The 26,588-nt window shown below is 44.5% G+C and overlaps 1 protein-coding gene across 1 annotated transcript in view; it reads right to left on the reverse strand.

The window, feature by feature from the left end:
• The window catches only part of ATP13A1 (ATPase 13A1), a 343,318-nt gene that overhangs the window by 52,556 nt on the left and 264,174 nt on the right, over positions 1-26,588 (reverse strand). The window contains exons 20-22 of the mRNA XM_030197562.1: positions 22,073-22,254; positions 12,006-12,120; positions 1,874-2,070 (exon numbers count right to left, since the gene is read on the reverse strand). Coding sequence (XP_030053422.1) covers positions 1,874-2,070; positions 12,006-12,120; positions 22,073-22,254 — 494 coding nt within the window. The remainder of the gene's footprint in view (positions 1-1,873; positions 2,071-12,005; positions 12,121-22,072; positions 22,255-26,588) is intronic.

Consider the following 26,588-nt stretch of genomic DNA (forward strand, 5'->3'; position numbering starts at 1 on the left):
GAGTAAATTTTAAGGGGCTTCTTATGTTAGCTTCAGAACTTTTAGTAGAACAACATTGCTAGTTAGACTTCTACAGTCTGTGTCCTGAAAATGGCAAGGACAAATCGAACTTGGGTATACATATAAAGGACAGTTATTTGGCTAGTGCATTATATTAATGTGAATAATCTTAAATACATCATCATCTCATCAATGACCTGAGTCTCAAACTCAGCCTGCTTCTGGAACCCTGCATATTACAATTACAATCAAACTATCCCGTTACTAACCAGATTACATACATAAACTTATATCCCCCGCTACTAACCAGATTACATACAAAAAAAAGAGTACTGGTTATTACAATAAATCATTATTTCAATTAAATCACTAAAATCATATAATAAAGCAATTATGACAAAAATTTCTGAAATAAAAACGCTCTGACCAATTTTCTAAATTTCAAATAGAAATGTTCTGATCTAATTTGTGAAGTAAGGGAGTCTCAATAAAATGCTGCTTGATAAGTAAAACAAATTATAAGTATTTTTAAAAGTAGGGAATTGCAGAGTATAATTCTCCTTTGAACGTAAAGCCAGACTAGAGGAACCGAACGTTAAGAGTCTTATCATACATTCCATTGCCACACAGATCCGAGAGCATTTTTAGGAATGTTGTCCTAAAGGTACTGGATTTCTATCTCCTACCTAGGAGTCTAAATTGGCTTCCAGAACCCCTCTCTTACACTTTCCTAATTTCATGGGCACCCTTATGTACTATGACAACTGGCTTCTCCGCAGCACTCTAAATTCTATCTAGGTGGTATATGAGATCTGTAACATTTACATTCAGCAGTTTAATAAGCCCAGAATGTCTCCCCTTTCTCATATTTGTGCACATGACCTGCAAAATTCCCGTTCCCATTGTAAAATAGCAAGATGCAATCCCAGCCCTGTGCCAGGAAAAGAGCATATCACTAGGAGTGGGAAGGAAAGGTGTAAAGCTCTCCTCTGCCCTCTTGCTCCCCATGAAATAACAATATACATAAGAAAGACTTAATAGAAACAGCAACAACTGGACAAGCTATTTTATGTAAACATTCACTTTCTATTTCTATTGTTTCTTCTAATTTTCTCTTAAAACTATTTTTCTTTTGTGTTAAGTATCATACATCTCCATACAATTCTAGTAAACAAATATGCTTCTTATTAAACACTACCTGTGGCTGAAAATCTAGTTCTTTAAGTAAGCTCTTCAACCATCTGTTTTATTTATTAAATCAGGGTGATGCCGTCATGACGATCTGATTACGGACCACCCCTTCATCTTACAATGCTATATTGATACTTTAAATGTATTAATGCAATGTCTGCATGGTTCCCTGAGGAAAATCCACTGTCTGCTGTATTCATGCTCGCCACACACGAGTGTGATGTGGTGTGAGGAAGATTATTCTTTAGCTAATGTTGCTATATTGATGTTTTAATTTATTTTTTACATATTAAGGTACCTGGGGATCTGATGAAGATCCACACTTCAGCTGTCTGTGCTGTGCTTCACACACACAGTATCATGCCCACATGAAATTCTGATGAAGGTCCATTCCTTCAGCTGTCCATGCTTATTCATGCTTTACATGTACCGCTGTGGTGATGACAGCATCCCGATTTATTTCAGTTCAGAACAATAAAGTGGATAAGCACTGGCTCATCAATGTTTCTAAGTGTTGATATGCTCAGGAATTAAATAAACGTAAAAATGAAAACATGGATCTAAATGAGTTTTGTTTGGTTTTCCTGACAGCTGAATTATATAAAATTGTTTGTTAGTAAAGACGCTTTAATTTATAGACCACTTTTTCAATTAGGCCTAAAGTAAAGTACAATATCCTTACCTTGGATCTGGAAATGAAGAGGAAGCAGCCAGCCAGTAACAGGCCTTGAAGGGTTGCCTGGAAGTCGCTGAACTTTACACCCTCCAAGTAAAGGACACTCTGACTGTATGCGAGAATCAAAGCATTCAATGCAAGGATCTTAAACATCTGCAGAGTTGTCACCAGTGTGCAGCGTCCCTGTTTAATTACGTGACAGACTGATAAAACAGAAAGAATTAATAAAAAATTAGTATTTTACCTCCTAAAATCCAGGAAAAGAACATGCACAAACAGGGAATCTCCCTAGTCCGTAACACTGTAAAATATTTTTTATTTTTATTTTTGTTACATTTGTACCCCGCGCTTTCCCACTCATAGCAGGTTCAATGTGGCTTACATATTATATACAGGTACTTATTTGTACCTGGGGCAATGGAGGGTTAAGTGACTTGCCCAGAGTCACAAGGAGCTGCCCGTGCCTGCAGTGGGAATCAAACCCAGTTCCCCAGGACCAAAGTCCACCACGCTAACCACTAGGCCACTCCTCCACTCAAACTGCTGTATAATAAATGTCCATCTGTACACATTATAATACTTGTAAAGGACCATGAAACAGTGAAGCTGATTATTACTACTACTACTTAATATTTCTAGAGCGCTACTAGGGTTACGCAGCGCTGTACAATTTAACAAAGAGAGACAGTCCCTGCTCAAAGAGCTTACAATCTAAGACAAGTGAACGGTCGGTCCGATAGGGGCAGTCAAATTGGGGCAGTCTGGATTCACTGAACGGTAAGGGTTAGGTGCCGAACGCAGCATTGAAGAGGTGGGCTTTAAGCAAAGACTTGAAGACGGGCAGGGAGGGGGCTTGGCGTAAGGGTTCAGGAAGGTTGTTCCAAGCATAGGGTGAGGCGAGGCAGAATGAGCGGAGCCTGGCGGTGGTGGAGAAGGATACTGAGAGGAGGGATTTATCCCGTGAACGGAGGTTACGGGCGGGAACGTAAGGGGAGATGAGGGTAGAAAGATAGTGAGGGGCAGCAGACTGAGTGCATTTGTAGGTAAGAAGGAGAAGCTTGAATTGAATGCGGTATCTGATCGGAAGTCAGTGAAGTGACCTGAGGAGAGGGGTGATAAGAGTATATCAGTTCTGGCGGAATATGAGACGTGCAGCAGAGTTCTGAACAGACTGAAGGGGGGATAGATGGCTAAGTGGGAGGCCGGTGAGGAGTAAGTTGCAGTAGTCCAGGCGAGAGGTAATGAGAGCGTGGACGAGAGTTCGGGTTGTGTGTTCAGAGAGGAAAGGGCGAATTTTGCTGATGTTAAAGAGGAAGAAGCGACAGGTCTTGGCTATCTGCTGGATATGCGCAGAGAAGGAGAGAGAGGAGTCAAAGATGACTCCGAGGTTGCAGGCAAATGAGACGGGGAGGATGAGGGTGTTATCAACTGAGAGAAAGTGGAGGAAGAGGAGAAGTGGGTTTTGGTGGAAAGACGATAAGCTCGGTCTTGGACATGTTCAGTTTCAGGTGGCGGTTGGATATCCAGGCAGCAATGTCGGATAAACAGGCCGATACCTTTGCCTGGGTCTCCGCGGTGATGTCTGATGTGGAGAGATACAGTTGGGTGTCATCAGCATAGAGATGATACTGGAAACCATGAGATGAGATCAGGGAGCCCAGGGAAGAGGTGTAGATTGAGAAGAGAAGGGGTCCAAGGACCGATCCCTGGGGAACACCAACAGATAAGGGGATGGGGGTGGAGGAAGATCCATGAGAGTGAACTTTGAAGGTGCGGTGGGAGAGATAGGAGGAGAACCAGGAGAGGACAGAGCCCTGGAACCCAAATGAGGACAGTGTGGCAAGAAGTAAGTCATGATTGACAGTGTCAAAAGCGGCGGATAGATCCAGGAGGATGAGGATGGAGTAGTGGCCTCTGGATTTGGCAAGGAACAGGTCATTACAGATTTTAGAGAGTGCTGTTTCTGTCGAGTGAAGAGGGCGAAAACCGGATTGAAGCTGATCGAGGATGGCATGAGAGGAGAGAAAATCAAGGCAGCAGCTGTGGACTGCGCGCTCAAGTGTCTTGGAGAGGAAGGGTAGGAGGGAGATGTGGCGGTAGTTGGAGGGAAAGGTAGGGTCTAGTGATGGTTTTTTGAGGAGTGGCGTGACTACAGCATGCTTGAAGGTGTCGGGGATAGTTGCAGTGGAGAGAGAGAGGTTGAGGATATGACAGATGAAGGGGGTGATAGTAGGAGAGATGGTGTTAAGTAAGTTGGTGGGGATGGGATCAGAGGAACAAGTGGTGCATTTTGAGGAGGAAAGAAGGCGGGCGGTTTCCTCCTCGGAGATATCAGGAAAGGAGGAGAAGGAGGTCTGGGTTGGTTGGTTGAGGGAGAGGGTGGAAGGGTGAAGAGCAGGAGGTGGCTTGGTAGTGAACTCAAGGTTGATCTTTTGCACCTTGTCGCGGAAGTAGTCAGCCAGTGATTGAGGAGAGAGCGAGGGGGTGGGGGGTGGGAGCGGAGGGCACTTTGAGGAGGGAGTTAAGGGTGGCGAAGAGACGACGAGGGTTAGAGCTGAGAGAATTAGTCAATTGGGTGTAATAGTCCTGTTTGGCAAGGAATAGTGAGGACTGGAAGGAGGATAGCATGAATTTGTAGTGAAGGAAATCTGAATGGGTGCGAGATTTCCTCCAGAGGCGTTCAGCAGATCGGGCGCAGGAGCGAAGGTAACGGATGCAAGGGGTCAGCCAGGGCTGGGGATTAGTACGCCTTGTGGGACGGGAGGTGGATGGTGCAAGGGTGTCCAGAGCAGAGGAGAGAGTGGCATTGTAAGCGGAAACAGCCTCGTCGACAGACTCGGAGGACATGATGGAGGGGAGGAGATTAGAAATACTAGATGATAAGGTGGGAGGGTCAATAGCCTGGAGATTCCTGGAAGTAGTGGTTAATGTTGGGCGGGGCTGAGGGGGAGGGTGAAGAAGTGTGAAGGTGATCAGGTGATGATCAGAGACAGGAAGAGCTGAGGTGTGGAAATTGGAGGGTGAGCCGGAAGAGGAGAGGACGAGGTCAAGGCAATGGCCATCACGGTGAGTAGGGGTGGTGGAACATAGCTGGAGGTTGAAGGAGGATGTTAGAGTGAGGAACTGAGAAGCGTGAGAGTTGGACGTGATTATCTTTATCAGGTGTTCTCTAAAAACAGTAGGATTTAATTCCTCAAAAATGGATAATGATGCCTGGAGATTAATTTACAAAGCTTACGTACAGATGATCAAAAACCCCGCACTGTTCTGAACAGCACTCTAAAATTAGTGCTGGAACAGCAAGGGGCAATAATGCCCTTATGAGCAAAGCTAACAGCATACAAATTCATGCGCGCTATTAGCTCTGATCATAGGGGTACTTCTGCGGAAGCTTGTGCCTGGGAATGCGCCCAAGGCACAATCCTTCTGCAGAAGTTGTTTCACAGGTCTGTGCTGTAAAAAAAAAAAAAAAAGCCCGGACCTGCCAAGCATTCCAAGCGGCTGGAGGTCCTCCAGACCCCCACCCCCGACAGAAGAGCCCCCCCCCCCCCCGGAAGATGATCAGACCCCACTTCCACCCCACCCCCCCGACAGAAGAGAGGGCTGGACCACTGAGGCTCAGGGGTCTTCGTGAAGAGGTTTCTTATAAGAAAGATAAACCCGGATTAAAAACATGGTTGCTCTGACAGGCATTTAATATGCAATTTTTAATTGTGGTTTTTTTTCTTCAGATAGTCTAATCTAAGATCAGATGGACTGGGACGTTTATGAGTTTGTTTACATTATTTAAAATGATGATGTACCATTAGTGCTGTTACCCTTTTGTGTCACAGAGATATTATTTTTGGATTGAATAATTGTCTTATACATACCCTCCCTTATGTTTCTGTACATTATGAGTCTAATTTTCTGTAATTTGTAAGTCTGATAGGATCCTGAGATATTATGTTTTTATGTACAATTTTATTGATAATGTAAACAACTCTTGACAAGTACAATGAAGAATGATAACAAATTCTTTTAAATAAAATAAGTGATGAGCCCTAGCAGCTCCGGAACCTTTACATGAAAACCTGTGAGAACACGGAAACACATGCATGCCCAGTCTGGGTAGACATGCTGACACCACAGCATGACATTTTGTAAATACTCAGGGGCGTGGGGGGGGGGGGGGGGGGGGGGTTGAGTGGATGCAAGTGGAGGAGTGGCCTAGTGGTTAGGGTGGTGGACTTTGGTCCTGGGGAACTGAGGAACTGAGTTTGATTCCCGGCACAGGCAGCTCCTTGTGACTCTGGGCAAGTCACTTAACCCTCCATTGCCCAATGTAAGCCGCATTGAGCCTGCCATGAGTGGGAAAGTGTGGGGTACAAATGTAACAACAACAACAACAAAAGGCAGTACATAATACAAATTTTCCTACTTGAAATCTGACACATTTTTTGAGGCCACATATTTGTTCAGGGCCCTCAAGTCTAAGATGGAACGAAATCCATCTTTTTGGGCACTAGGAAGTACTAGGAATAGAATCCCACCTTCATCCCCTGGTGGTATGGCTAGACTGTGTGGGCCTGTAGAAGGGAGGATACTAAAGCGAAAAAGATCCAAGATGGCATCGCTCTGTTAGGACGCTCTGAACCTCGCTCCCAAGATGCAGAAGCATAGGGGGAGATTAGCGGGCAGAGCTTCCCCGCCTCAACCTCCTTCACCGGGTCCAATTGACCAATTTTTGAGGCCACGAGCAGTTGTACCTGAATGCGGAATGCCACCAGTAGGGAACGTCGGCAAAAGGGAGATTTTGGCTTCCCTGGTCTTGAGACAACTTTGAGCCCCGCAGCGCAAACTCCGCCTCCCCAACCCCTCGGCGCAAGTTCTTTCCTCTCTGACCCGACAGGGTCCCCCCTTGGAAGAAGGCACGGACCCAGGAGAACGCCGGGGAGAAGCGTTGATTCTATCTGAGGAGGGAATGGAGGGCAGTTTGCCCACAGTTCCGGTGGGAAATGAAGGGAGAGAAACTGAGAGTCGAAGTGAAGATCGTGAGCACTTTTCAGCAAGGTTTGAACTTTCTAAAGAGTTAGCGGAAAAACCAAAGGAAGTGACTCTAGATGTTTTGTGGGACTTAATGTCTAACCTGGGACAGATTTTCCTTAAACAAGTTAATGAGGTTTTACCAAAAGTAAAGCATATTGAAATGGAATTGCAAAAAAAGGAAGAAGAGATTAAAGTTTTGAACGAAAAAGTAGAAAAAATTGATCAAAGGGTTATGAAGTTGGAAACAATACAAACTACGATGTTGAAAGATGTGACAAATATCAGGCAAAAAATGGAAATATTTGATAATTTCACTAAAAATCATAACCTGAGATTTGTCAATTTTCCTAGGTTACCAAATGTTCTTCCTTCGGATATGTTGAAACGCTATTTTTCTGAAGTTTTGAATATCTTGGAAAAGGATTTTCCACCCTTTTCACAAGTATATTATGTCCCAGGAAAAAATTTGGATCAAGAAAAATCGATAGACGTCTCTTTTGCTTGAGACCTCTGACTCTGACTTGGCGATGGCTGCTACTTTGGTGGCGACTGTCGCATTGATGCCTGATAAGAATTGGATTTTCCGTCTGTTTTTCCGAAATAAAGAGAAACCCTTTCTGGGTTTCAGAATAATGCTATTTCCTGATGTCTCTAAGGAGACAAGAAGACGGAGGAAACAATTTTTGCTCCTTAAGCCGGAGGTTTTGCACTTGGGGGGTACCTTCTTTTTAAGGTACCCCTGCAAGTGCATAATATGGCTTGGGGGTAAAAAATACATGTTTACTGAACCTGTTCACGTTTCAACACTGATAACCTCAGTTAAAATGGAGCGGGATGGGGGTGGAGGAAGAACCATGAGAATGTACTCTGAAGGTACGGTGGGAGAGATAAGAGGAGAACCAGGAGAGGACAGAGCCCTGGAACCCAAATGAGGACAGTGTGGCAAAAAGTAAATTGTGATTGACAGTATCAAAAGCGGCGGAAAAGGTCGAGGAGGATGAGGATGGAGTACTGGCCTTTGGATTTGGCAAGGAACAGTTCATTGCAGACTTTAGATAGTGCTGTTTCTGTCGAGTGTAGGGGGCAAAAGCCGGATTGAAGCGGATCGAGGATGGCATGAGAGGAGAGAAAATCAAGGCAACGGCTATGAACGGCGCGGCGCGTTCAAGTGTCTTGGAGAGGAAGGGTAGGAGGGAAATTGGGCGGTAGTTGGAGGGACAGGTAGGGTCGTGATGTTTTTTTGAGGAGTGGTGTGACTACAGCATGCTTGAAGGTGTCAGGGACAGTTGCAGTGGAGAGAGAGAGGTTGAGGATATGACAGATGGGGGGGGGGGGGGGGGGGGGGGTGACAGTAGGAGAGATGGTGTTGAGTAAGTTGGTGGGGATGGGGTCAGAGAAACAGGTGGTCCCCAAACAGATTATCTCCTTGATAGGGGACTTCTGCCAGCTTTTCTTCAACATCTGGTTTTAAGGTCTGACACAAACAGATAGGTGAGTCTCCAGAAAGCCTGGATACCACATCTAAAGCATCGTAGCTTGCCCAGCAGTACTTTTGGCACTCGTTCTGCTTGGGTAACAGCTTTTGGAGTTCTGCAGCCTTAACTGAGGGCAGAGAGCCTGCAAACTCCGACACACTGCACACCAAATCCCACAAATGCTCATGTAGAACTGGTAGGCTTGGTAAACCTTCATCCCAAAAGACTCTAAGGTCCTAGCATCTTGCCCCGGGGGCACTGAGATGTGGGTCCTTAGCTCTTTTGAGAGTGGATTCAACCACCATAGAGTGGTGAGGCAGCTGAGGCTTCTCGCATCCAGGAGCCTTCTGGACTATACATGGAGTCTGCCTTCTTGGGAACTGGGTGCACAGAGAAAGGGGTCTCACAATTCTTCATCTGCATCTGCCAAGGGCACTGTCATAGCTTCCTTAAGGGAATCAATGATGTGCAAAATAGCAGCCCTGGGCTCATCCTCGATCTTCAAAAGAAAAGGTGGAGAGGAATCTGAATGCAGACCCAGGAAGCCCTCCTTAGAGACTTCCTTTGGCTCAGACTCAGTGTAGTGCTCTTCTCGAGAAGGCCGAGTCTGTGTCTGATTCATGCGACTAGACTAATGTCTAGACTCAGGATGTGAGCACAAAGGGGAAGGTCCTGACACCAGAGGAGCTTCCTCCCATGGTGGACTAAAGAGGAGCACCGCCACTTCCAAGGCTGACCCCAGCGCCAATAGGCGTTGGTGTTGACCTCCAGAATTGGCTAGGGCAGAGCCATGGCTAATATCTATGCCCTTGAGGCCTCGGAATTCCGCCAGGCCAGAATTTTATTTTATTTTTGTTACATTTGTACCCCGCGCTTTCCCACTCATGGCAGGCTCAATGCAGCTTACATGGGGCAATGGAGGGTTAAGTGACTTGCCCAGAGTCACAAGAAGCTGCCTGTGCCTGAAGTGGGAATCAAACTCAGTTCCTCAGGACCAGAATTCACTCCAACTCCTCCTGCAGCATTGCTCTGACCATTTCTTGGAGGCAGGCATGGTGTTGATTCAGTGATGTAGGTGCCAAATTAGAAGGCTGGTCCCAGCAGTTAGGAGACTGTCACATCAGAACTGATTCCATGGAGGGGGAGCAGCCCTTGTGGCAATGACACTTCTCAAGTAGGGGGTGCTGATGAAATGGGGCTCATGGCACTGTGCTCTGAAGGGCCCAATGTTGGTGCTTCTTTGCTTTTGCTCGACATAAAATATTGAGGTCCCTACATTGAGAAGAGGTAAGAAAAGAGATCTTGTCATCACGGGGAAGAGAGGTGGAGAAGAAAAATGCTGGTCATCGTGGGGGGGGGGGGGGGGGGGGTCTTCCTAAAAAACTGAATCGCCTCCATTAATAGACTTAAGAAAACCCATTGCTTCTAATAATACCCTGAGCGTTTATTAGAAACAATATGGTTAAATTAATCGACAAACCTGTGCAATACCATTTAGAACAGAGTAACATCATTCCTAAACTGTGAACAGAAGTCTGCAAAGTAGTGATTTTACCATCTAACATACGGCCAAAATCATCTAGGATTATTCTTCCCTCCCACCACAACAAGATAGTTTATCAGTATTTAAGTGAGCATTCAGTCATCAATTGAGAAATCTTTGAAATGCAAACAAATTTGTATGTCACAACAGAGGATAGAATAAGAAACATAATTTGCACATCATCAGTATAAATGTGGAAAACCAAACCCGAGGATAGAAGTTCTCTTCCCAAGGAACTAAAAACAAACAAATAAACATTAAAAAGGATAGGGGACAAAGGAAAGCCCTGGGAGACACCAGTCTATGAACTATGATGTGGACAGTTCACCCTGTTTCTTAACTCTTATCAGTATCTCTCTCAGACACAAGTTGCATCATAATCATCAACTTTATCTGATATACAGCAAAATAAAATAAGGTCTAAGAGGTTTACAATTACAAAAACAATAGAAGAGAACATATGGACAAACTGGAATATATGAAAGGAGAAAAGTTCGTGTAATAAACTATGCTAGCAACTCATTAATAAGCAAACAAGGAGAAAACATTAGGGAGAAAGGAAGGTGAAGTTCATAAGACCTGTGTGCAAACAAGGACCCAGGATAAAGCCGTAGTAGGCAGATCCATGAACGCAGAAACACTCCTGATCAGCTAGTAGAGAAAGTCTGAGTATAATAAGTTTTAATGTTATTTTACATTTACAACAGGAGGACTGAGATTGGATGTAGATTGCAAACTAGTCCACAGCACAGGAGCCATAACTTGAAAACAAGAGTGACGGATGGATGCCACACAAATCTACATGTGAGTTAGAACAACCAGCAAATGATGCTGAGAAGACCCAAGAGAACAGGTGGAAGTAATGAACAGAATGAAAGGCTCAGTGGACATCTTTGGGACTTATTCTCAAGATCCTCGAGTTTGTCCCAAAGTTCCATATTTGAACTGAAGATTTTTCACTTGTCATTGCAAAGTTTCTAGCTCCTCCTCATGCTTGTCTATTTTATGTTCCACCAAGCTCCTGTATATCTCTTAAGCTCCTGCACCACTCCCTTAATATTTTCCTGCATTGTTTGTAATTCTGCTTTTAGTTCTCTCATTGAGAGGGACAAATAGTGACCAATTTCATAAGGGGAAGGAATACTTTGGACAACAAACACAGGGCCCCCCTTTACAAAGGCCTTAGCATTTTTAGTGTGCACTAAAAATTCACATCCGCTAAATGCTATAATGCCAATTATATTCCTATGGGCAACTTGGCATTTAGCGCACATGAATTTTTAACGTGCGCTAAAAACGCTAGCAAACCTTTGTAAAAGACCCCCAAAGGGTGGTAAATGTAGAACAGCTAATATGCAACATTCCCCAAAAATTCTTTGTCTTAATGCCAAAAAGGCATTTGATTAGGTCATATCTTTTTTGATTATTGGAGAAGCTTACCTTTGGCCCAACCTTCCAGAGAGTGGTCAAGGACCTTTACAATGGCCCCATGGCTCAACTGAAAAATGGAAAACTGAAATGACTACTCCTGCTGGGTGGGGGCACCCAGTAGAATTGCCTGCTTTTGCCACTGTTATTTGCATTATCAATAGAACTGTCTATTTTCTAATTTACTTCCACCATTCATGATGTATTATAAGCCACATTGAGCCTGCAAAGAGGTGGGAAAATGTGGGATACAAATGCAATAAATAAATAAAATAAATACAAAGCATTTGGAAAAATATGGATGGAGATTGGGGGACATGAGCATAATTACCCCTATAAACAGATGATATATTACTAATGCTCCAGCCTCACCTAGCTAGCTCAACAGCTTCTACTGTAAGAATTTTGATCCCATATCTTCCTCTAGATACAGTATTTTCCTTCTTGCAGCCCTACAGTGATATCTGAAGAAGGAACCTTTCTGGTTTTGACAAACTGTGTACATTTTTGTTGGCCTTTTAAAAAGGCATCACAAGATACAAAAACTCCAGTTTTCTCCAGGATCAATACAGTTACTAGAAGTGCACTACAATATCACTCCCCCACAGACGGAATCTTTGTAGGCATCTCATCCAGGTGCCAAGTCTCTGGCCTGAGTACTTACTGCATTGGATTGACGAGAGCTTTGATGTGAAAGGAGCAGCAATACTGGCATCACCTAGTTTAACAACTGGCATCTGGTCCTCTTCCAGATCCTTCAAAACCTGGTTGATTCTTTCCTATTATACAGTTTTAATTGAAGAAAAGATCCAGTTAACAACAAATACAATAAAATAATACACATATTTAAAATTGAGTTGGATAGAATTAATCAGCTATGGAGAATTTACACAACTTTCCTATTAAAATATTTTCTACAACAGACTATGTCACTACGTAATTGTAAACAGAAGTGTAAGAAGTTGTACAGTATTCAACCACAGCTAATATCCATCCTCAAATGGAATGGCCTGCATTTCCCAAAATGTGATTCTGGTTCATCCCAGCATTTTAAACACATAATAGATGTATAGACCCCTAAACTTATAAGACAGCTTTTTTCTTGCTGTGCTGAAGTAGCTGACTTTCTTTAATATGGCAGGCTAATTGGATTTTCTGTTTTCTTTGCCATTGTTTTTGTTTTTTTATTAAGGCATGCAAGGAAACCTCATTTAACAAACTGTATTCTGAGCTGCAGACATCAACTGAGCAGTTAAGGAGGCCAAATGATTATATTTGCAACTCAGAATACAATTTATATTAATGATAGAAGCACTGTGTTCCAGGAAATCAGTCTGAGGGACAACAGTTCAAAGTTTCAAAAAAAAAAAAATAAATAAATAAACAAAACCCTTTATTTTTCAAACTGTTTTCCTTCATGCGTTTGAAAGTAATATATTTTTATTTCTATTTTCACTCTTCCAACTTTTCATATGAGTACCTCCTGTTCACACATTTGATGGGTCAAGACTGTGTGTACTTTTGGAAGATTATTGAAAAATAAAGGTTTCTTAGAAACTTTGAACTGCTATCCCTCAGACTGATTTCCTGGAAAATGATGCTTCCACCTTTTTTGTCTCCCAATGAACACTGTGGGAGTTTGTTGTTCCTCCTATCTACTGCTTTGTGTGTTAGATGGCAGTATTATAAAGCAGTGGTTCTAAACCCAGTCCTTCGGGCACACCCAGTAAAGCGAAAATAGTTACCTATACTTACCTTCCGGAAATTACTAAAGACTAACCTGTTCAAAGAGACTTATCATAAAGATTCTTCATAAATGAACTGACATCAAAACTTTTAACAGAACAAATTATCATTTAACTCTTTTTATTTACTTTAACCACGTCATTATTGAACGTTACACATCACTTTTGTCCTCCTATACCTGAAATGATTTTATTTACTTCTAATTTATTTTATATTTTCTGTACTTTAAATGCAATAATACTCTGTATTTCTCCTTCCGGAAATGGCGATCGCCATCACGGCATAATGTAAGCCATACTGAGTCTGCAAAAAGGTGGGAAAATGTGGGATACAAATGCAGTAAATAAATAAATAGCAGGTATTCTCTGAGGACAGCAAGCCTTATATACTCTGAAGTGGGTAAGGTGGTGCTGCGCTGCCTGAACAAGAGCTTATAAAAAGCTTTACAGAGCTTTGTGGAGTGCGAGACATGCTCCATCACGCATGCATGAGTGCCTTCCCACCCACTGCGAGGGCGCGGTTACCACAGTTAAATACTAGGGGAGGTGGGAGGGTTTATGAAAATATAAGGCCTGCTGTCCTCAGAGAATACCTGCTACAAGTAAGTTTCTTTCTTCGCTTTCTCCAAGGACAAGCAGGCCTATCTATTCTCACAAGTGGAATATCCCTAGCATCCAGATACACTGAAAACAACAAACATTGGTCAACTGGGCCTCGCAACAGCAAGGACATAACTCAGATCAACCTGAAACTATATGCAAAATGATTGAGATTGCAGATTGGAACAGAATAAAAAGGGCCTAGGGTAGTGAAGTTAGATTCTAAACCCTAAACAGATTGTGCAGCACTATTTGCCCAAAACAACTGTCACGCTGGGTATCCTGCTCAAGGCAGTAATGAGATGTAAATGTGTGGACTGAAGACTACATTGCAGCCTTGCAAATTTCTTCAATGGAGGCTGACGTCATGGCTCTGACACTGTGAGCCTTGATATGACCCTCCAGGGTCAGCCCAGCCTGGGAATAAGTGAAAGAAATGCAATCTGCCAGCCAATTAGAGACTGTGCATTTCCCGATGGCGACCCCCATCCTTTTGGGATCAAAAGAACCACCACCAAGAAAATGATCTTCTAGGTCAAGTACTTGGCAGGAATTCAGTGGCTTGAAAGGAGCTTTCATCAGCTGGGTGAGAATGACACTGAGGTCCCATGACACAGGTTTGACAGGAGGCTTTGATAAAAGCTAACCTCTCATGAGTGAACAAGTTCAGAGATGGGCTTACCTTCTACATAGTGATAAGTACTAATTGCACTGAGGTGATCCCTTACGGTCTTGAGAACAGACTCAGACAGGTGTAGAAGGTATTCAAGAAGGGTCTATGTAGGGCAGGAAACAGGATCTAGGGCCTTGCCCTCACACCAGACAGCAAACCTCCTCCATTTGAAAGAATAACACCTCTTAGTGGGATCTTTTCTGGAAGTCAGCAAGACCCAGGAGACACCCTCTGGCAGACTCAAAGAAGCAAATTTAGGCTCTGAACATTCAGGCCATGAGGGCCAGGGACTGGAAATTGGGATGCAGAAGAGATCCCTCGTTCTGGATGATGAGAGTCGGAAAACATACCATCTCCACGGTTCTTTTGAAGATAATTCCAGAAGAAGTGGGAACCAGATCTGCCGTGGCCAGTAAGGTACGGTCAAGATCATGGTCTTGCTTGAGTTTCAGCAAAGTCTTCCCCACAAGAGGAATGGGAGAATACGCATACAGAAGACCTGTCCCTCAATGCAGGAGGAAGGAATCTGACACTAGTTTGACGTGAGCCTGAAGTCTGGAACAGAACTGAGGGACTGTGTGATTCAGTTGAGTGGCGAAGAGATCCGCTGATGGGGTGCCCCAAAATTGGAAGACCTCGTGGGCAATTCCCATGTTTGAGTGACCACTCATGTGGTTGCATAACCCTACTCAGCCTGTTGGCTAGACTGTTGTTTTTGACCAGCAGATAAGTGGCCTGAAGGCACATGTCATGCTGGTGAGCCCAGCAGCACATCTGGGTGGCCTGACACAGAGGGCGTGATCCGGTGCCCCCCTGCTTGTTGGTGTAATACACTGCAACCTCGTTGTCTGTTTGAATGAGCACAATTTGGTTGGACCGCTGCATCTCTGAAAGCCTTCAAAGCGTTCCAGAGCGCCAAAAGATTGATCTAAAGACCTGCTTCCTAAAGGGACCAGGCTCTTTGAGTGTGAAGCCCCCCAACCGAGGAGTAATACGTCCGTCGTTAGTACCTTTGAGGCTAAGGAATTTGGAATGGTAGTCCCAGAATCAAATTGTATCGAAAGGTCCACCAGAGCAGAGAGTGAACAAGCTCTGGAGACACTTGGATGACATCTGTTAGATCTCTTGTAGATTGACACCACTGGGAGGCTAAGGTCTATTGGGTGGATCTTATGTGAAGGCGTGTCATGGGTGTCACATAAACTGTGGAAGCCATGTGGCCCATGTGATAAACACAGGACTGTCCTAGCCTGAGGTCGCCAGAGGGCACTGGCCCAGGGAAAAAGTCTGGAAAATGCCCTGATCTGGTCACTAGAGGGAGCCAAGAGGGGTACGCCATGTATTAACCTGAAGGGACAGCTAGGGGGTGATCATGGTATAGGACTGGCCCTTCCCTGAAGAGCCCACCAGGGGGAGCCCTCAGAGTAGGTGAGGGACAGGTGGAGATAGTTATGGGCCTGTACCTTTCTCGAATCGGGGGGGGGGGGGGGGAGAGAGGCCTAAAGAGGTGGGGAGGATTATTAGCCACCCTATAAAAGCCCCTCTGAGAAGAGAAAGGCGAGAGAGAAGAGAAAGGGGAGAGAGACGAGATGGGGACCTGGAAGCCTGAAGCCTAATGGAGGAAATTCTCTGGGAGATGGGAGAGAAGGAGACTCTAAAAGCCATGAAGGTACTTATCAGGCCATGGACAAGTTATTGATGGATCTGTGTATTGTTTGTAAATAACTAACAGCCGTGGGGTGGAGGAAAATGATATATAGAAATGATAAGTAGTAGTAGTATAGTTAAAGAGAGTGAAGAACATCCTGTCCAGGGGAGGAGGCTGTTGACACTGAGACCTAGGTCTCCCAAAGTAAATGGGCTCAGTGAATGAACTTGTAAGTGAATAATAACTGGAAAGAAGTTGTTTCCACAAGACTGCAGAAGATTGCTAATGAAGTGAATTTGCATCTACTGGCTGTGTCTAATTTGCATACTTACAGAAGCTGGGGAACCCAGGTGAGTCTCAAGGAATGGATAAAGGGGCACCAGCAGAGACCCAGAAGGGTGCCCGGGTAACAGTGGCTATAACAGGGGAGGGGTCTCCAACGACGGTCATAAATAGGGAACAGTCACCCTGAGTGAAGGAGGAGCCCCAAACATTGAGACTGCGTGTATAAGCGGCCTCTCTGAGCCTTTCACAAATACCCAGTGTTAGTGAGTCCTGGCTGAGGGTATGTGAGGCTGGACAGGAGCTACCAGAGGGCTCCCTGCACACGAGAGGACCTTTAGGGATTTACAACTGTTTGTTTTTGAACTGCGTTTTGCTGGAGCTGCCTGGGATTTAAAACTGCTTTGCCTTTGAACTGCCTGTGGCTGAGCTGTTTGCCCAGCAGATTACAATATGTAGCTTGGCTTGGGAGCCGAGAGAACTCCAAGGAGGCTGGCAAGTTTGTTTAAGCTGCCTAGGGAGGGTGGTGATTATACTGAGGAGTTTTCCGTGACTCAGGCCAGCAGAGGGCTGCATTTCTGAATCACCCAGTGGTTGGGAGCTTTACACCCAATAACCTCAACATGTGCAGAGCTGTGACCTGCTGCGAGGTTCAAACCTGAGAAGATAAAGCGATTACAGCGTCTGCTCTCGGTCCTGGGAGAAAAGCTTGAACCTGTTGTGTTATCAAGTAGGGCTCCAATGAATTCCAATTGTTGAGCAGGATGAAGATGGGACTTGGGATAGCTTATAACAAACTCTGGTAGTTCCAGCACCCGAATAGTCCTTCGCATGGACTCCTGAGTACCGTCCTCTGACATGCTCTTCACCAGCCAACAGTCAAGGTAAGGGAACATATGGATTCTGTGAGTACTGCTAGACATTTGGTGAAGTCCTTGGGAGCTGACATCAGGCCAAAGGGCAACACATGGTACTAGTAGTGATATGTTCCCAGACGCAATTGTAGATACTTCTGGTGGGCTGGAAGTATTGGAATGTGATTGTATGCATCCTTCAAGTCCATAAGAGCATAGCCAATCGTTTTTCTGAATCATGGGTAGAAGGGTGCCCAGGGAAACCATCCTGACCTTTTCTTTGACCAGGAATTTGTTCAGGGCCCTTAGATCTGGGATGGGACGCATAGCCCCTATCTTCTTTTGCACAAGGAATTACCTGGAATAGAATCCCCGCATTTCCTCTCCTGGTGGAACAGGCTCGACTGCATGGGCCTTCAGAAGGGCAGAGAGTTCTTTTGCAAGTACCTACTCGTGCTGAGAGCTGAAGTAATGAGCTCTCAGTGGGCAAATTGGTGGGTTTTGAAGCCAATTGAGGGCGTATCTAAGTTGGACTACTTGAAGAACCCACCAGTCGGAGGTTACAAGGGGTCACCTTTTGCAGAAAAACTTCAGCCTCCCCCCGACCGGTAAGTCATCCGGTATGGACACTTTTACAGTGGCTATGCTCTGCTGGAGCCAGTCAGAAGCTCATCCCTTGCTTTGACAGGGGAACAGCAGGGGCATTAGGTGCATACCACTGACGAGAACGAGCACACTGTGGCTGAGCGTGAACAGGCTGGCAAGAAGAGGTGGCATACCTATTGTCTCTGCGGGTAGTAGGCACCCCTCCTAGACTTGCCAAAAGACCTCCTCGATGAGGAGGCTGATACCCGGCAGGAGAGCGAAGAGATAAGTATGTTTTTTTATTTGTCAGCGACCTCCTCAACCTTCTCTCCTACAAAATTTTATCCCACCAGCATGGGGCATCCGCCAACCTCTGCTGAACTGACTGTTCCAAGTCAGAAACACAACAAGATTTATTAATATAACCCAATTACAGTATATGTATACACGCACAAAAACAGCCCGACACAGGCCGTGATTCGCCCAACAGGGCTGCTTCAGGGGCTACAAAAGAAATAATACTATGTTATTGTATTACTTAGAATGTTCTAAGTAGAGGATTGTCATTCATACCTACACCAAGATATAATGCGTTCAAAACTAGAGTGGAATTTTTCAAATTCATACGGAAATTATATATCAATTAGACATATTTATTTATTTATAATTGTCTTTTGATTACATTATTTTTAACAAGACGTACATGTATACAACAAACCATATATATGTTGTTTTTTTATTCATTGTATTTTTTTAATTCATTGTATTATTTCTTTTGTAGCCCCTGAAGCAGCCCTGTTGGGCGAATCACGGCCTGTGTCGGGCTGTTTTTGTGCGTGTATACATATACTGTAATTGGGTTATATTAATAAATCTTGTTTTGTTTGCCTATGATCTGCTCCGTTTGTTTTCCACCTTGGAGATCGCAGACCGTCTGCCTCTGTGCTTTTTTGGACCCAAGTCAGAAACATGCAGCCATGAGAGTCTGCGCATTGGTATACTTTGAGCAGAGATCTTGGATGCCACATCACAAGTGTCGTAGGCGCCCCTGGCCAAGAACTTACAAAACGCCTTCTGCTGCTTGGCCAACTGGCGAACCGACGGTCTGCTCCCGGTGGAAGAGAGTCCACCAAGTCAAAGGTACACGCTCGTAAAGAGCTAGTAAGATTGTATATGGGACACCAGCATTGAGACCTGGAATGTCTTCCTTCAAAGAGTCCAAGGTCCTATCTTCTCTGCATGGGGATGCTGAGGCATAGTCTGTATAACTCCTGGCTCTCTTGAGAGCGGACTCCACCACCATGGAATTGTGAGGCAACTGGGGCCTATCAAAACCAGGTGTGCTGTGAATCCGATACATTGTGTTAATTTTCGTAGGCAGGACAGGGACCGACATAGGGAACTCTCAATTTCTATCGAGGACTTCCTTGAGCACCTCATGGAGAGGAACAGTCACAGCCTCCCTAGGAAGGGACACGTAGTCCAGTACCTTGGAACCTCCTCCGACTCCCATAAGCGTTCCTCATTGACTTCAGATAAAAACTCCTTCTGGGAGGGCTCAGACCGAGCCTGCCTCGACTTTGAGGAACTATGTCCCTGAGAGGGGCGTCCCGGACCCGACTCACTCCTCGACTCTGGCAAAGCTTCCTCCACTGACATCGAGGGGGTACCGGCACGGCTGGCAATTGATACTGGGGCCACACCGTGGCTGAGGGCCAAGCGGGGCAGCAACGGGTGGTAGGGCAGGCGCAAGCACCTCCGATACCAGTGTACACTATTTCAAAAGGCCATCCAGCAGCTCAGGGAGCAAGGCACAGAGATGCTCATCGAGGACTGACACCGGTAAAGACTGGGGGTACCAGCTCCGAGACAGGCTGCAGAATTGATGGGGCTAAGACAGGAGTCATGACCTGTATGATTGGAGACGGACACATTGGTACCTCCTGAATAGAGGGGCCGAATCCCTTGATGCCCTGGAGCTCCCAGCACCATGTGTCAAGGGTGGCCAATGCTTCTTGGCCTTCTCCCAAAGCTTGGCGTCAAGATGCCTTGGTGCTGACAAGGATGACGTCGAATCCTCAGGTCACCTTGGGGTCAGGTCCAACTAGGCCAGTCCCCAGGGACCCTGTCCAGTAGCTGACATCGAGACAGGTGGAGACTCACCCAATGCACTACTGCTTCCAATGACCAGGGGTCTTGCAGCAGCCATATGGACCGATGCTCCTGATGCCGATGCAGTCTTCGACGTTGCCGCCACCGATGACCTCAATGCTGATGCCGACATTAAGGACTCAGACCTGGCTCCAAAAATCTTCTCGCTTTGATCCTCTCTGGACACCTGAGTCCTCTTCTTCATTCGAAGACAAAGGACACAGTTGGCAGGGCTATGGTCAGGCCCTAAGCACTGAAGACACCAAGAATGGGTGTCTTTGCCAGAGATCAGCCAACTGCACCAGGAATAGCGCTTAAAGCCACTGGGTGCTTTAGTGGACATGGAAGGAAAAACTTCTGAAGCCAAATCAAAAGATGTGATGGTGCCTGAAAAAAAAGGGGCAAGGCACCACAAAAAAAAAAAATTACGGGGAAGACCAGACCGGACACTAGGCCTAGATGCAGCCTAAGTCACAGAAAATAAAGAAAACTTTTAAATAGGGCTGTTCGTTTAATGCAGTTTAACAAAATCGCACTAATAATTTTAACTTGATCGCATCATGCTGCTCTCTCCTACTGCTGCCCCTTCCTTCCCCGGTGCTCCTGCAGTTTGTTCTCTCCTACCCACCACCGTACACTGGCAGTCTGTTCTCTCTTGCCACCCCGCTCTCTGGCATCTCATCCCGCCCGCCACACTCCAAATTTGCCTTGTACATAGAGCAGCATTAAGCACGTACTGCTCCACTCCTCTCTGTAACCGGAGCCCTCCCTCTCTAGCCTTCTCTGATGAAACTTCCTGTTTCCTGCTGCAGGAGTCGGACGCTAGAGAGAAGACAGGAGATGGTGCCCACGGGGTGGGAGGAGAGGACAGAGGAGATGGTGCCCATGGAGGGGAGGGGAGGAGAGACAGAAGGCGAGAGGAGATGATGGGGAAGGGGAAAGAAAGGGATAGAAACAAGACAGATAAGGAGAAAGAAAAATGGCAGATAAGGAGAATGTGAAAAATGTTATAGGGGAAGAAGTGAAGAAGAGAGGAGGATTTTCAGATCCTCCTCTCTCCTTACTATTTCTTTTCTCTCCTCACTTCTTCCCCTATAACATTCTTTCACATTCAACTCTAGTTCAGAGCACAGACAGAGGAACAAAATCAGAGATAGGGAATAAGATGATTAGTAAAATAAAATCACTGGACAACAAAGGTAAGAAAAATTATTTTATTTTCAGTTTAGTAACTGAAGCACAATATGTCAGTTTTGAGAATTGACATCTGCAGTCTATATTTTGCACTATACAAATGAAAATGTGAGGGGGACACTTTATGCGAATAATCGTGTGATTACAAATTTTAATCACGACCAGAGAGCGAGTAAAAATTTTAATTGGTGGACAGCCCTACTTGAAAACCACCCCCAAAAAACTAAAAATATATGGGAAGAGAAGGGGACAAAGGCCTGAACAAGGCACAGTGAAAAATCACCAAAAATGATGCCGAAAAGGCACTAAAAAAGAATCTCTTCCGAACTGGGAGTGAAGAGACACTATAGACGAAGCTTCTTTCACCGCGGTAGAAAAACTGCGGTAACCGCGCCCTCACGGCAGGTGGGAACACACTCAGTCATGTGAGGTAGAGCATATCTCGTACTCCACAAAGCTCTGTAAAGTTTGTTATAAGCTCTGGACTGGGCAACACGGAGCCCCGTTACCCACTTGTGAGAATAGATAGGCCTGCTTGTCCTTGGAGAGCTGGATTTCCATAAGGATTTCCAAAAGAAACAATACATGCAAATGTATCTCATACTTATTTTGTTATTAGTATCATGCAAACCCAACTGGCTGGGTAAGCCCCAAGGACTAGTTTGAGAACCACTGTTATAAAGGGAAATGAGCAACATGTCACAAGTTGTACTCAAAAAGTCTCGTGATAAACATGGGCTGAAAAACTGTAAACCCTTCCTATATACTGAAAAGTTTGAGAGGTTGTGTCAGAGATTTTGTCATTCCTTAGCTTTCCCCCTCTTTCTGATTTTCAGGGTTGTTATCAGATTGTCATCTTATAAATTATTCCTGGAAGAATTTTCTTGGATAAAGGGTGGAGTCAATAGCTATGAATTTCTGGTCCTTTATTTTTTTTTCTTAATTCTTAATAAGCACTGCTTTTATTTAAAAATAAAAAGTAAGAGGTCTAAAACACACCCGCTGCACAGCTAACTGTTCCTCTCTTTGAGACATGAGGCGCTGCTTTGCAGCCCGAGAGTTTGGCTTCACAGTGCTGCTACCCAGCGTGGTCCCTGATGCTCTCCCATCATTCTGTATTTCCCGTGTTTTCCGTTTCCTCTCTGGAAGTCTCTCTGGAGCATTGGCCAGCAGTGCCACCCCTGAAAGACCAAAACGTGAACTGCAGGGAGAAAGATTGGAGAACTAAACTCGTTCTATGCACAGCAAACCATTGCATAATATTACATAATAGAAAGTACAAAGCAAGATGTCTGTATTCCTTAACCAACGGTCAACCATTAGTTGTCTATGGATAAAATCTTCCTTTCCTTTATTAACTGACAACTCGAGAACTGACAGTAATCTTCTGTCAGACTTTTGGACATAGAGCAATTTAGTTGTAAATTTACTTATCTAAAGGTAGGGATTCTTATAGCCTCTCATGTGCCGAGTAAATGTAGCCCAAACTTATACTTAAATTACACCTAAATAGTATCTGTGACATAGTTGCACTGGTTTTGAAACTGAAAGATAACCATAATATCAATATAATCTCAACTTTGCCTGACTCGCTTCATCAAATATCCCCTAATATTTAAGAAAAGGGCTAAAGCCAGGGAGAGGGAGTATAGGAGGGGTCAATTGGTGATTTAAATGCTAGGAAAGAGAAGGCAGCCAGGCAGTATGTCAATAAAATATTTCTTGATTTCTCAGTAGTTGTCAATCCCGCCACAATCCTGGAAAATCTGACTCATGCCTTACCCATCTCCAGCATCTGCCCCCTAGATACTGGTGGATGCAGTGTATGCACATGTAAACACATGAATGGATGGATAGAAGGGGAGGGAACAGAGGACAGAGTCCCACTCAGAACCCTTCCATATAACTCTCATTCCAGTTCTACTTCTTTCTCTTTTCTCAACCTTTTTCCCATCTCTTCCCTTTCTTCTCAATCCCTCCTTGCCCTTCACTCTATAAGCTGTACCCCTTCACTTGCATTCGCCCCTTCTTTTCTCCTCCCTCTTCAACTTTCCAACTTGTGTGTCTTCCTCTTCAGCTAACAGGGCCTGGCTGACTTCTCCACTGCACATATGGGCAAAAATATATAAATAAATCAAGGAAGAAAACTTATTTTGCATGCCAAATGTGACCACAGGCAAGAAAAATAAGACAGGTTGAAAAAAACTTGCTCTATAGGCTTGGGGCATTCTCCTGCACATGGGGAAAGTTAATGAAAAAGATGCTGTGTAAATCCAACAATGAAAAATATTCCTACCCGATGATCAGTTTTAGTCCCTGTATCAGCACTAATCCTTAAAATCTAACTACATCATTCTTCTCACCTGTAGCTTTTCCCTCTAAAACATGCTCAAATCTCTTATTATGTTATTACTCTTGGGGAAATTCTGTGTTGCTGTGCACTGCGGAATTTGCGCAAAACATCAGGAGGCACTGAAGACTAGCACTGTTTCCTCCCAGAATATCCTTGGCCATGTGCCCTCAGCTTTCCCCCCTGCTCTTCCACTCCCTGTTGGGTCGTCAACATGTATGCACCCTCCCCCCAAAATTTGTCCTCCTCTCCCATTTCTGATGCTGATCATCACAAATGGAAGAGGAGAAAAGTGGTAGTACATTAAGCCATGTCCTCTTCTGCTACCCAGCACTGAAAGTGAATTTGAATGGCAGAGCTCTATGGTAATCAATGAAGTTGAAATGCCAGAGAGGATGTTGCCTGATGTATTGCTGTTCTTTTCCTCCTCCGCGTGTGATAATCATCGCTGAACCTGTTTGAGGAAGGCAAGATGGGGGAAGGATGGGGAGAGGGGGGTTTTGTGCAGCAAGATGACAAAGAGCTGTGTGCGGATGTGGGTGTGCGTGAACGCTAGAGGTAGGGGCAGAGGAGGGGAAGCAGAGTTATCTGGGGGAGGAGATAGATCTGCAGAAGACAAATCACTGGGGGAATGTCAAGCCTCAGCAAGGAGAAAGCTGAGGGAGATCAGGCTGGGGCATGGAGGAAACATACTATATAATAAAAGATTTCTTTAAAAAAAACAAAGAACAACTGTAAATAATGAGATGCAAAACATGAAAATGCTCACCTCATCAGTATGTGAATTCAGTAACATGTTGAAATGAACACCAGGAAACCAATGAACACCAGGAAAAATATTGCTAACAAAAAGCTGGCGTTATTTTTCCGATCTGCGGCTCGATGCTCCTGGGCATTTCTTAACAGGGTCAGCCAAATTCAAAATGACCTAACCCAGATAGCCTCCCCATCACATGCCCCTCCCCCTCCAATTCTTGGCACCCATCCCAAGGGTTTTCCACCTGGAACACACTCCCCCCCCCCCCCCCCCCCCCCCAAATTCAGCAAATGCCACCTTCCTCCCTGGCCCTACCTTGAGTTATCCCTCATGTCTAATGGGTTGGGAAGGAACAAACCACAGTCTTTGTTCATAAGTATTGCCATACTGGGCAGGACCAAAGGTCCATCAAGCACAGCATCCTGTTTCCAACAGTAGCCAATCCAGGTCACAAGCACCTGGCAAGAAACGAAAACAGTACAATACATTTTACGCTGCTTATTCTAGAAATAAGCAGTGGAATTTCCCTAAGTCCATCTTAATAATGGTCTTTGGGCTTTTCCTTTAAGAAGCCATCCAAACCTTTTTTAAACCCTGCTAACTGCTTTTACTACATTCTCTGGCAACGAATTCCAGAGTTTAATTACACGTTGCGAGAAGAAATATTTACTCCGATTCGTTTTAAATTTACTACTTTGTAGCTTCATTGAGTGCCCACTAGTCCTAGTATTTTTGGAAAGAGTAGACAATCAATTCATGTCTACCCGTTCCATTCCACTCATTATTTTCTAGATTTCTATCATATCTCCCCTCAGCCGTCTTTTCTCCAAGATGAAGAACCCCAGCCGCTTTAGCCTTTCTTCACAGGGGTCGTCCTATCTCCTTTATCATTTTCGCCACCCTTCTCTGTATCTTTTCTAATTCCACCATATCTTTTTTGAGATGCAGTGACCAGAACTTCACACAATATTCGGGGTGCAGTCGCATCATGGAGCAATACAAAGGCATTATAACATCCTCATTTTTGTTTTCCATTCCTTTCCTAATAATACCTAACATTCTATTTGCTTTCTTAGCCGCCACCGTGCTCTGAGCAGAGGTTTTCAACGTATCATCAACGATGACACTTAGATCCCTTTCCTGGTCGGTGACTCCTAAAGTGGAACCTTGAATTACATAGCTATAGTTCGGGTTCCTCTTTCCCACATGCATCACTTTGTATTTGCTCACATTAAACGTCATCTGCCATTTGGATACCCAGTCGCCCAGTCTCATAAGGTCGTCTTGTAATTTTTCACAATCCTCTTGCAATTTAACAACTTTGAATAACTTTGTGTCGTCAGCAAATTTAATTACCTCACTAGTTAGTCCCATCTCTAGATCATTTATAAATATGTTAAAAAGCATCCTGTTTCCAACAGTAGCCAATCCAGGTCACAAGCACCTGGCAAGAAGCCAAAAATGGCTTTTCCACCAGGAAAATGGCAAGACTCCCAAATGCAACTTATGGACTTCATCTCGAACACATGTGTCTCTGCCTCAAACATCCTCATCATAGGAGACATCAACCTACACCTTGAAGACGACACCTCTACAGGCACACGAGAATGCAAAGAATTCTTAAAACTCTGGGATCTGCACGCACCTAACACGCAACCAACACACACAAAAGGACATACACTAGACATCATTACACACAAATTCGACCCAGACTTAAATATACTACTTACTGACACAAGATGGACACCTACACTATGGTCAGACCACCACAAAGCATGTGTCTCCCTCAACTGGCGAAGAACACATAAACACAATCAACAAACATGAACTAACAACATACACCATGAGAGGAAAAATAGACCCCACAACATTTTGGCAACAAATCTACCAGAACGAATGGTTAACAAATGCTGACACCATCCAATTCCTCCAAGAATGGGACGATATATGCACAACAACATTAGACAAAATCGCCCCAATCCAAACCAGAACATCACATAGGAAAAAATCAAATCCATGGTTCACCGAAGAGCTGAAAAAACTTAAAACACAAGTCAGGAAACTAGAACGTGCATGGAACAAAAAGAAAGATGAACAAACACTAAATGCCTGGAAACTACTTCGGAGGAAATACAAATATACCATAAAACAGATTAAAAGACTACATTACAAAACAATGATAGGACCCAACTACAAAGACACACACAAACTCTTCTACCTTGTGAATAAATTGCTAGACACCTCACCAGCTACAAACAACAGCAAAGACATACCAGATGTCGACAAACTTGCGAAACACTTTAAGGAGAAAATTATACAACTACGACTTAAAATACCCGCCAGCACTATTGAATAACCACACTTCTAGACTGTCTAGACCCAGAAGACAGAATTTACCCAGCAGACAG

This window comes from Microcaecilia unicolor, chromosome 3 (genome assembly GCF_901765095.1).
Source record: "Microcaecilia unicolor chromosome 3, aMicUni1.1, whole genome shotgun sequence".
NCBI classification, from domain to species: Eukaryota; Metazoa; Chordata; class Amphibia; order Gymnophiona; family Siphonopidae; genus Microcaecilia; species Microcaecilia unicolor.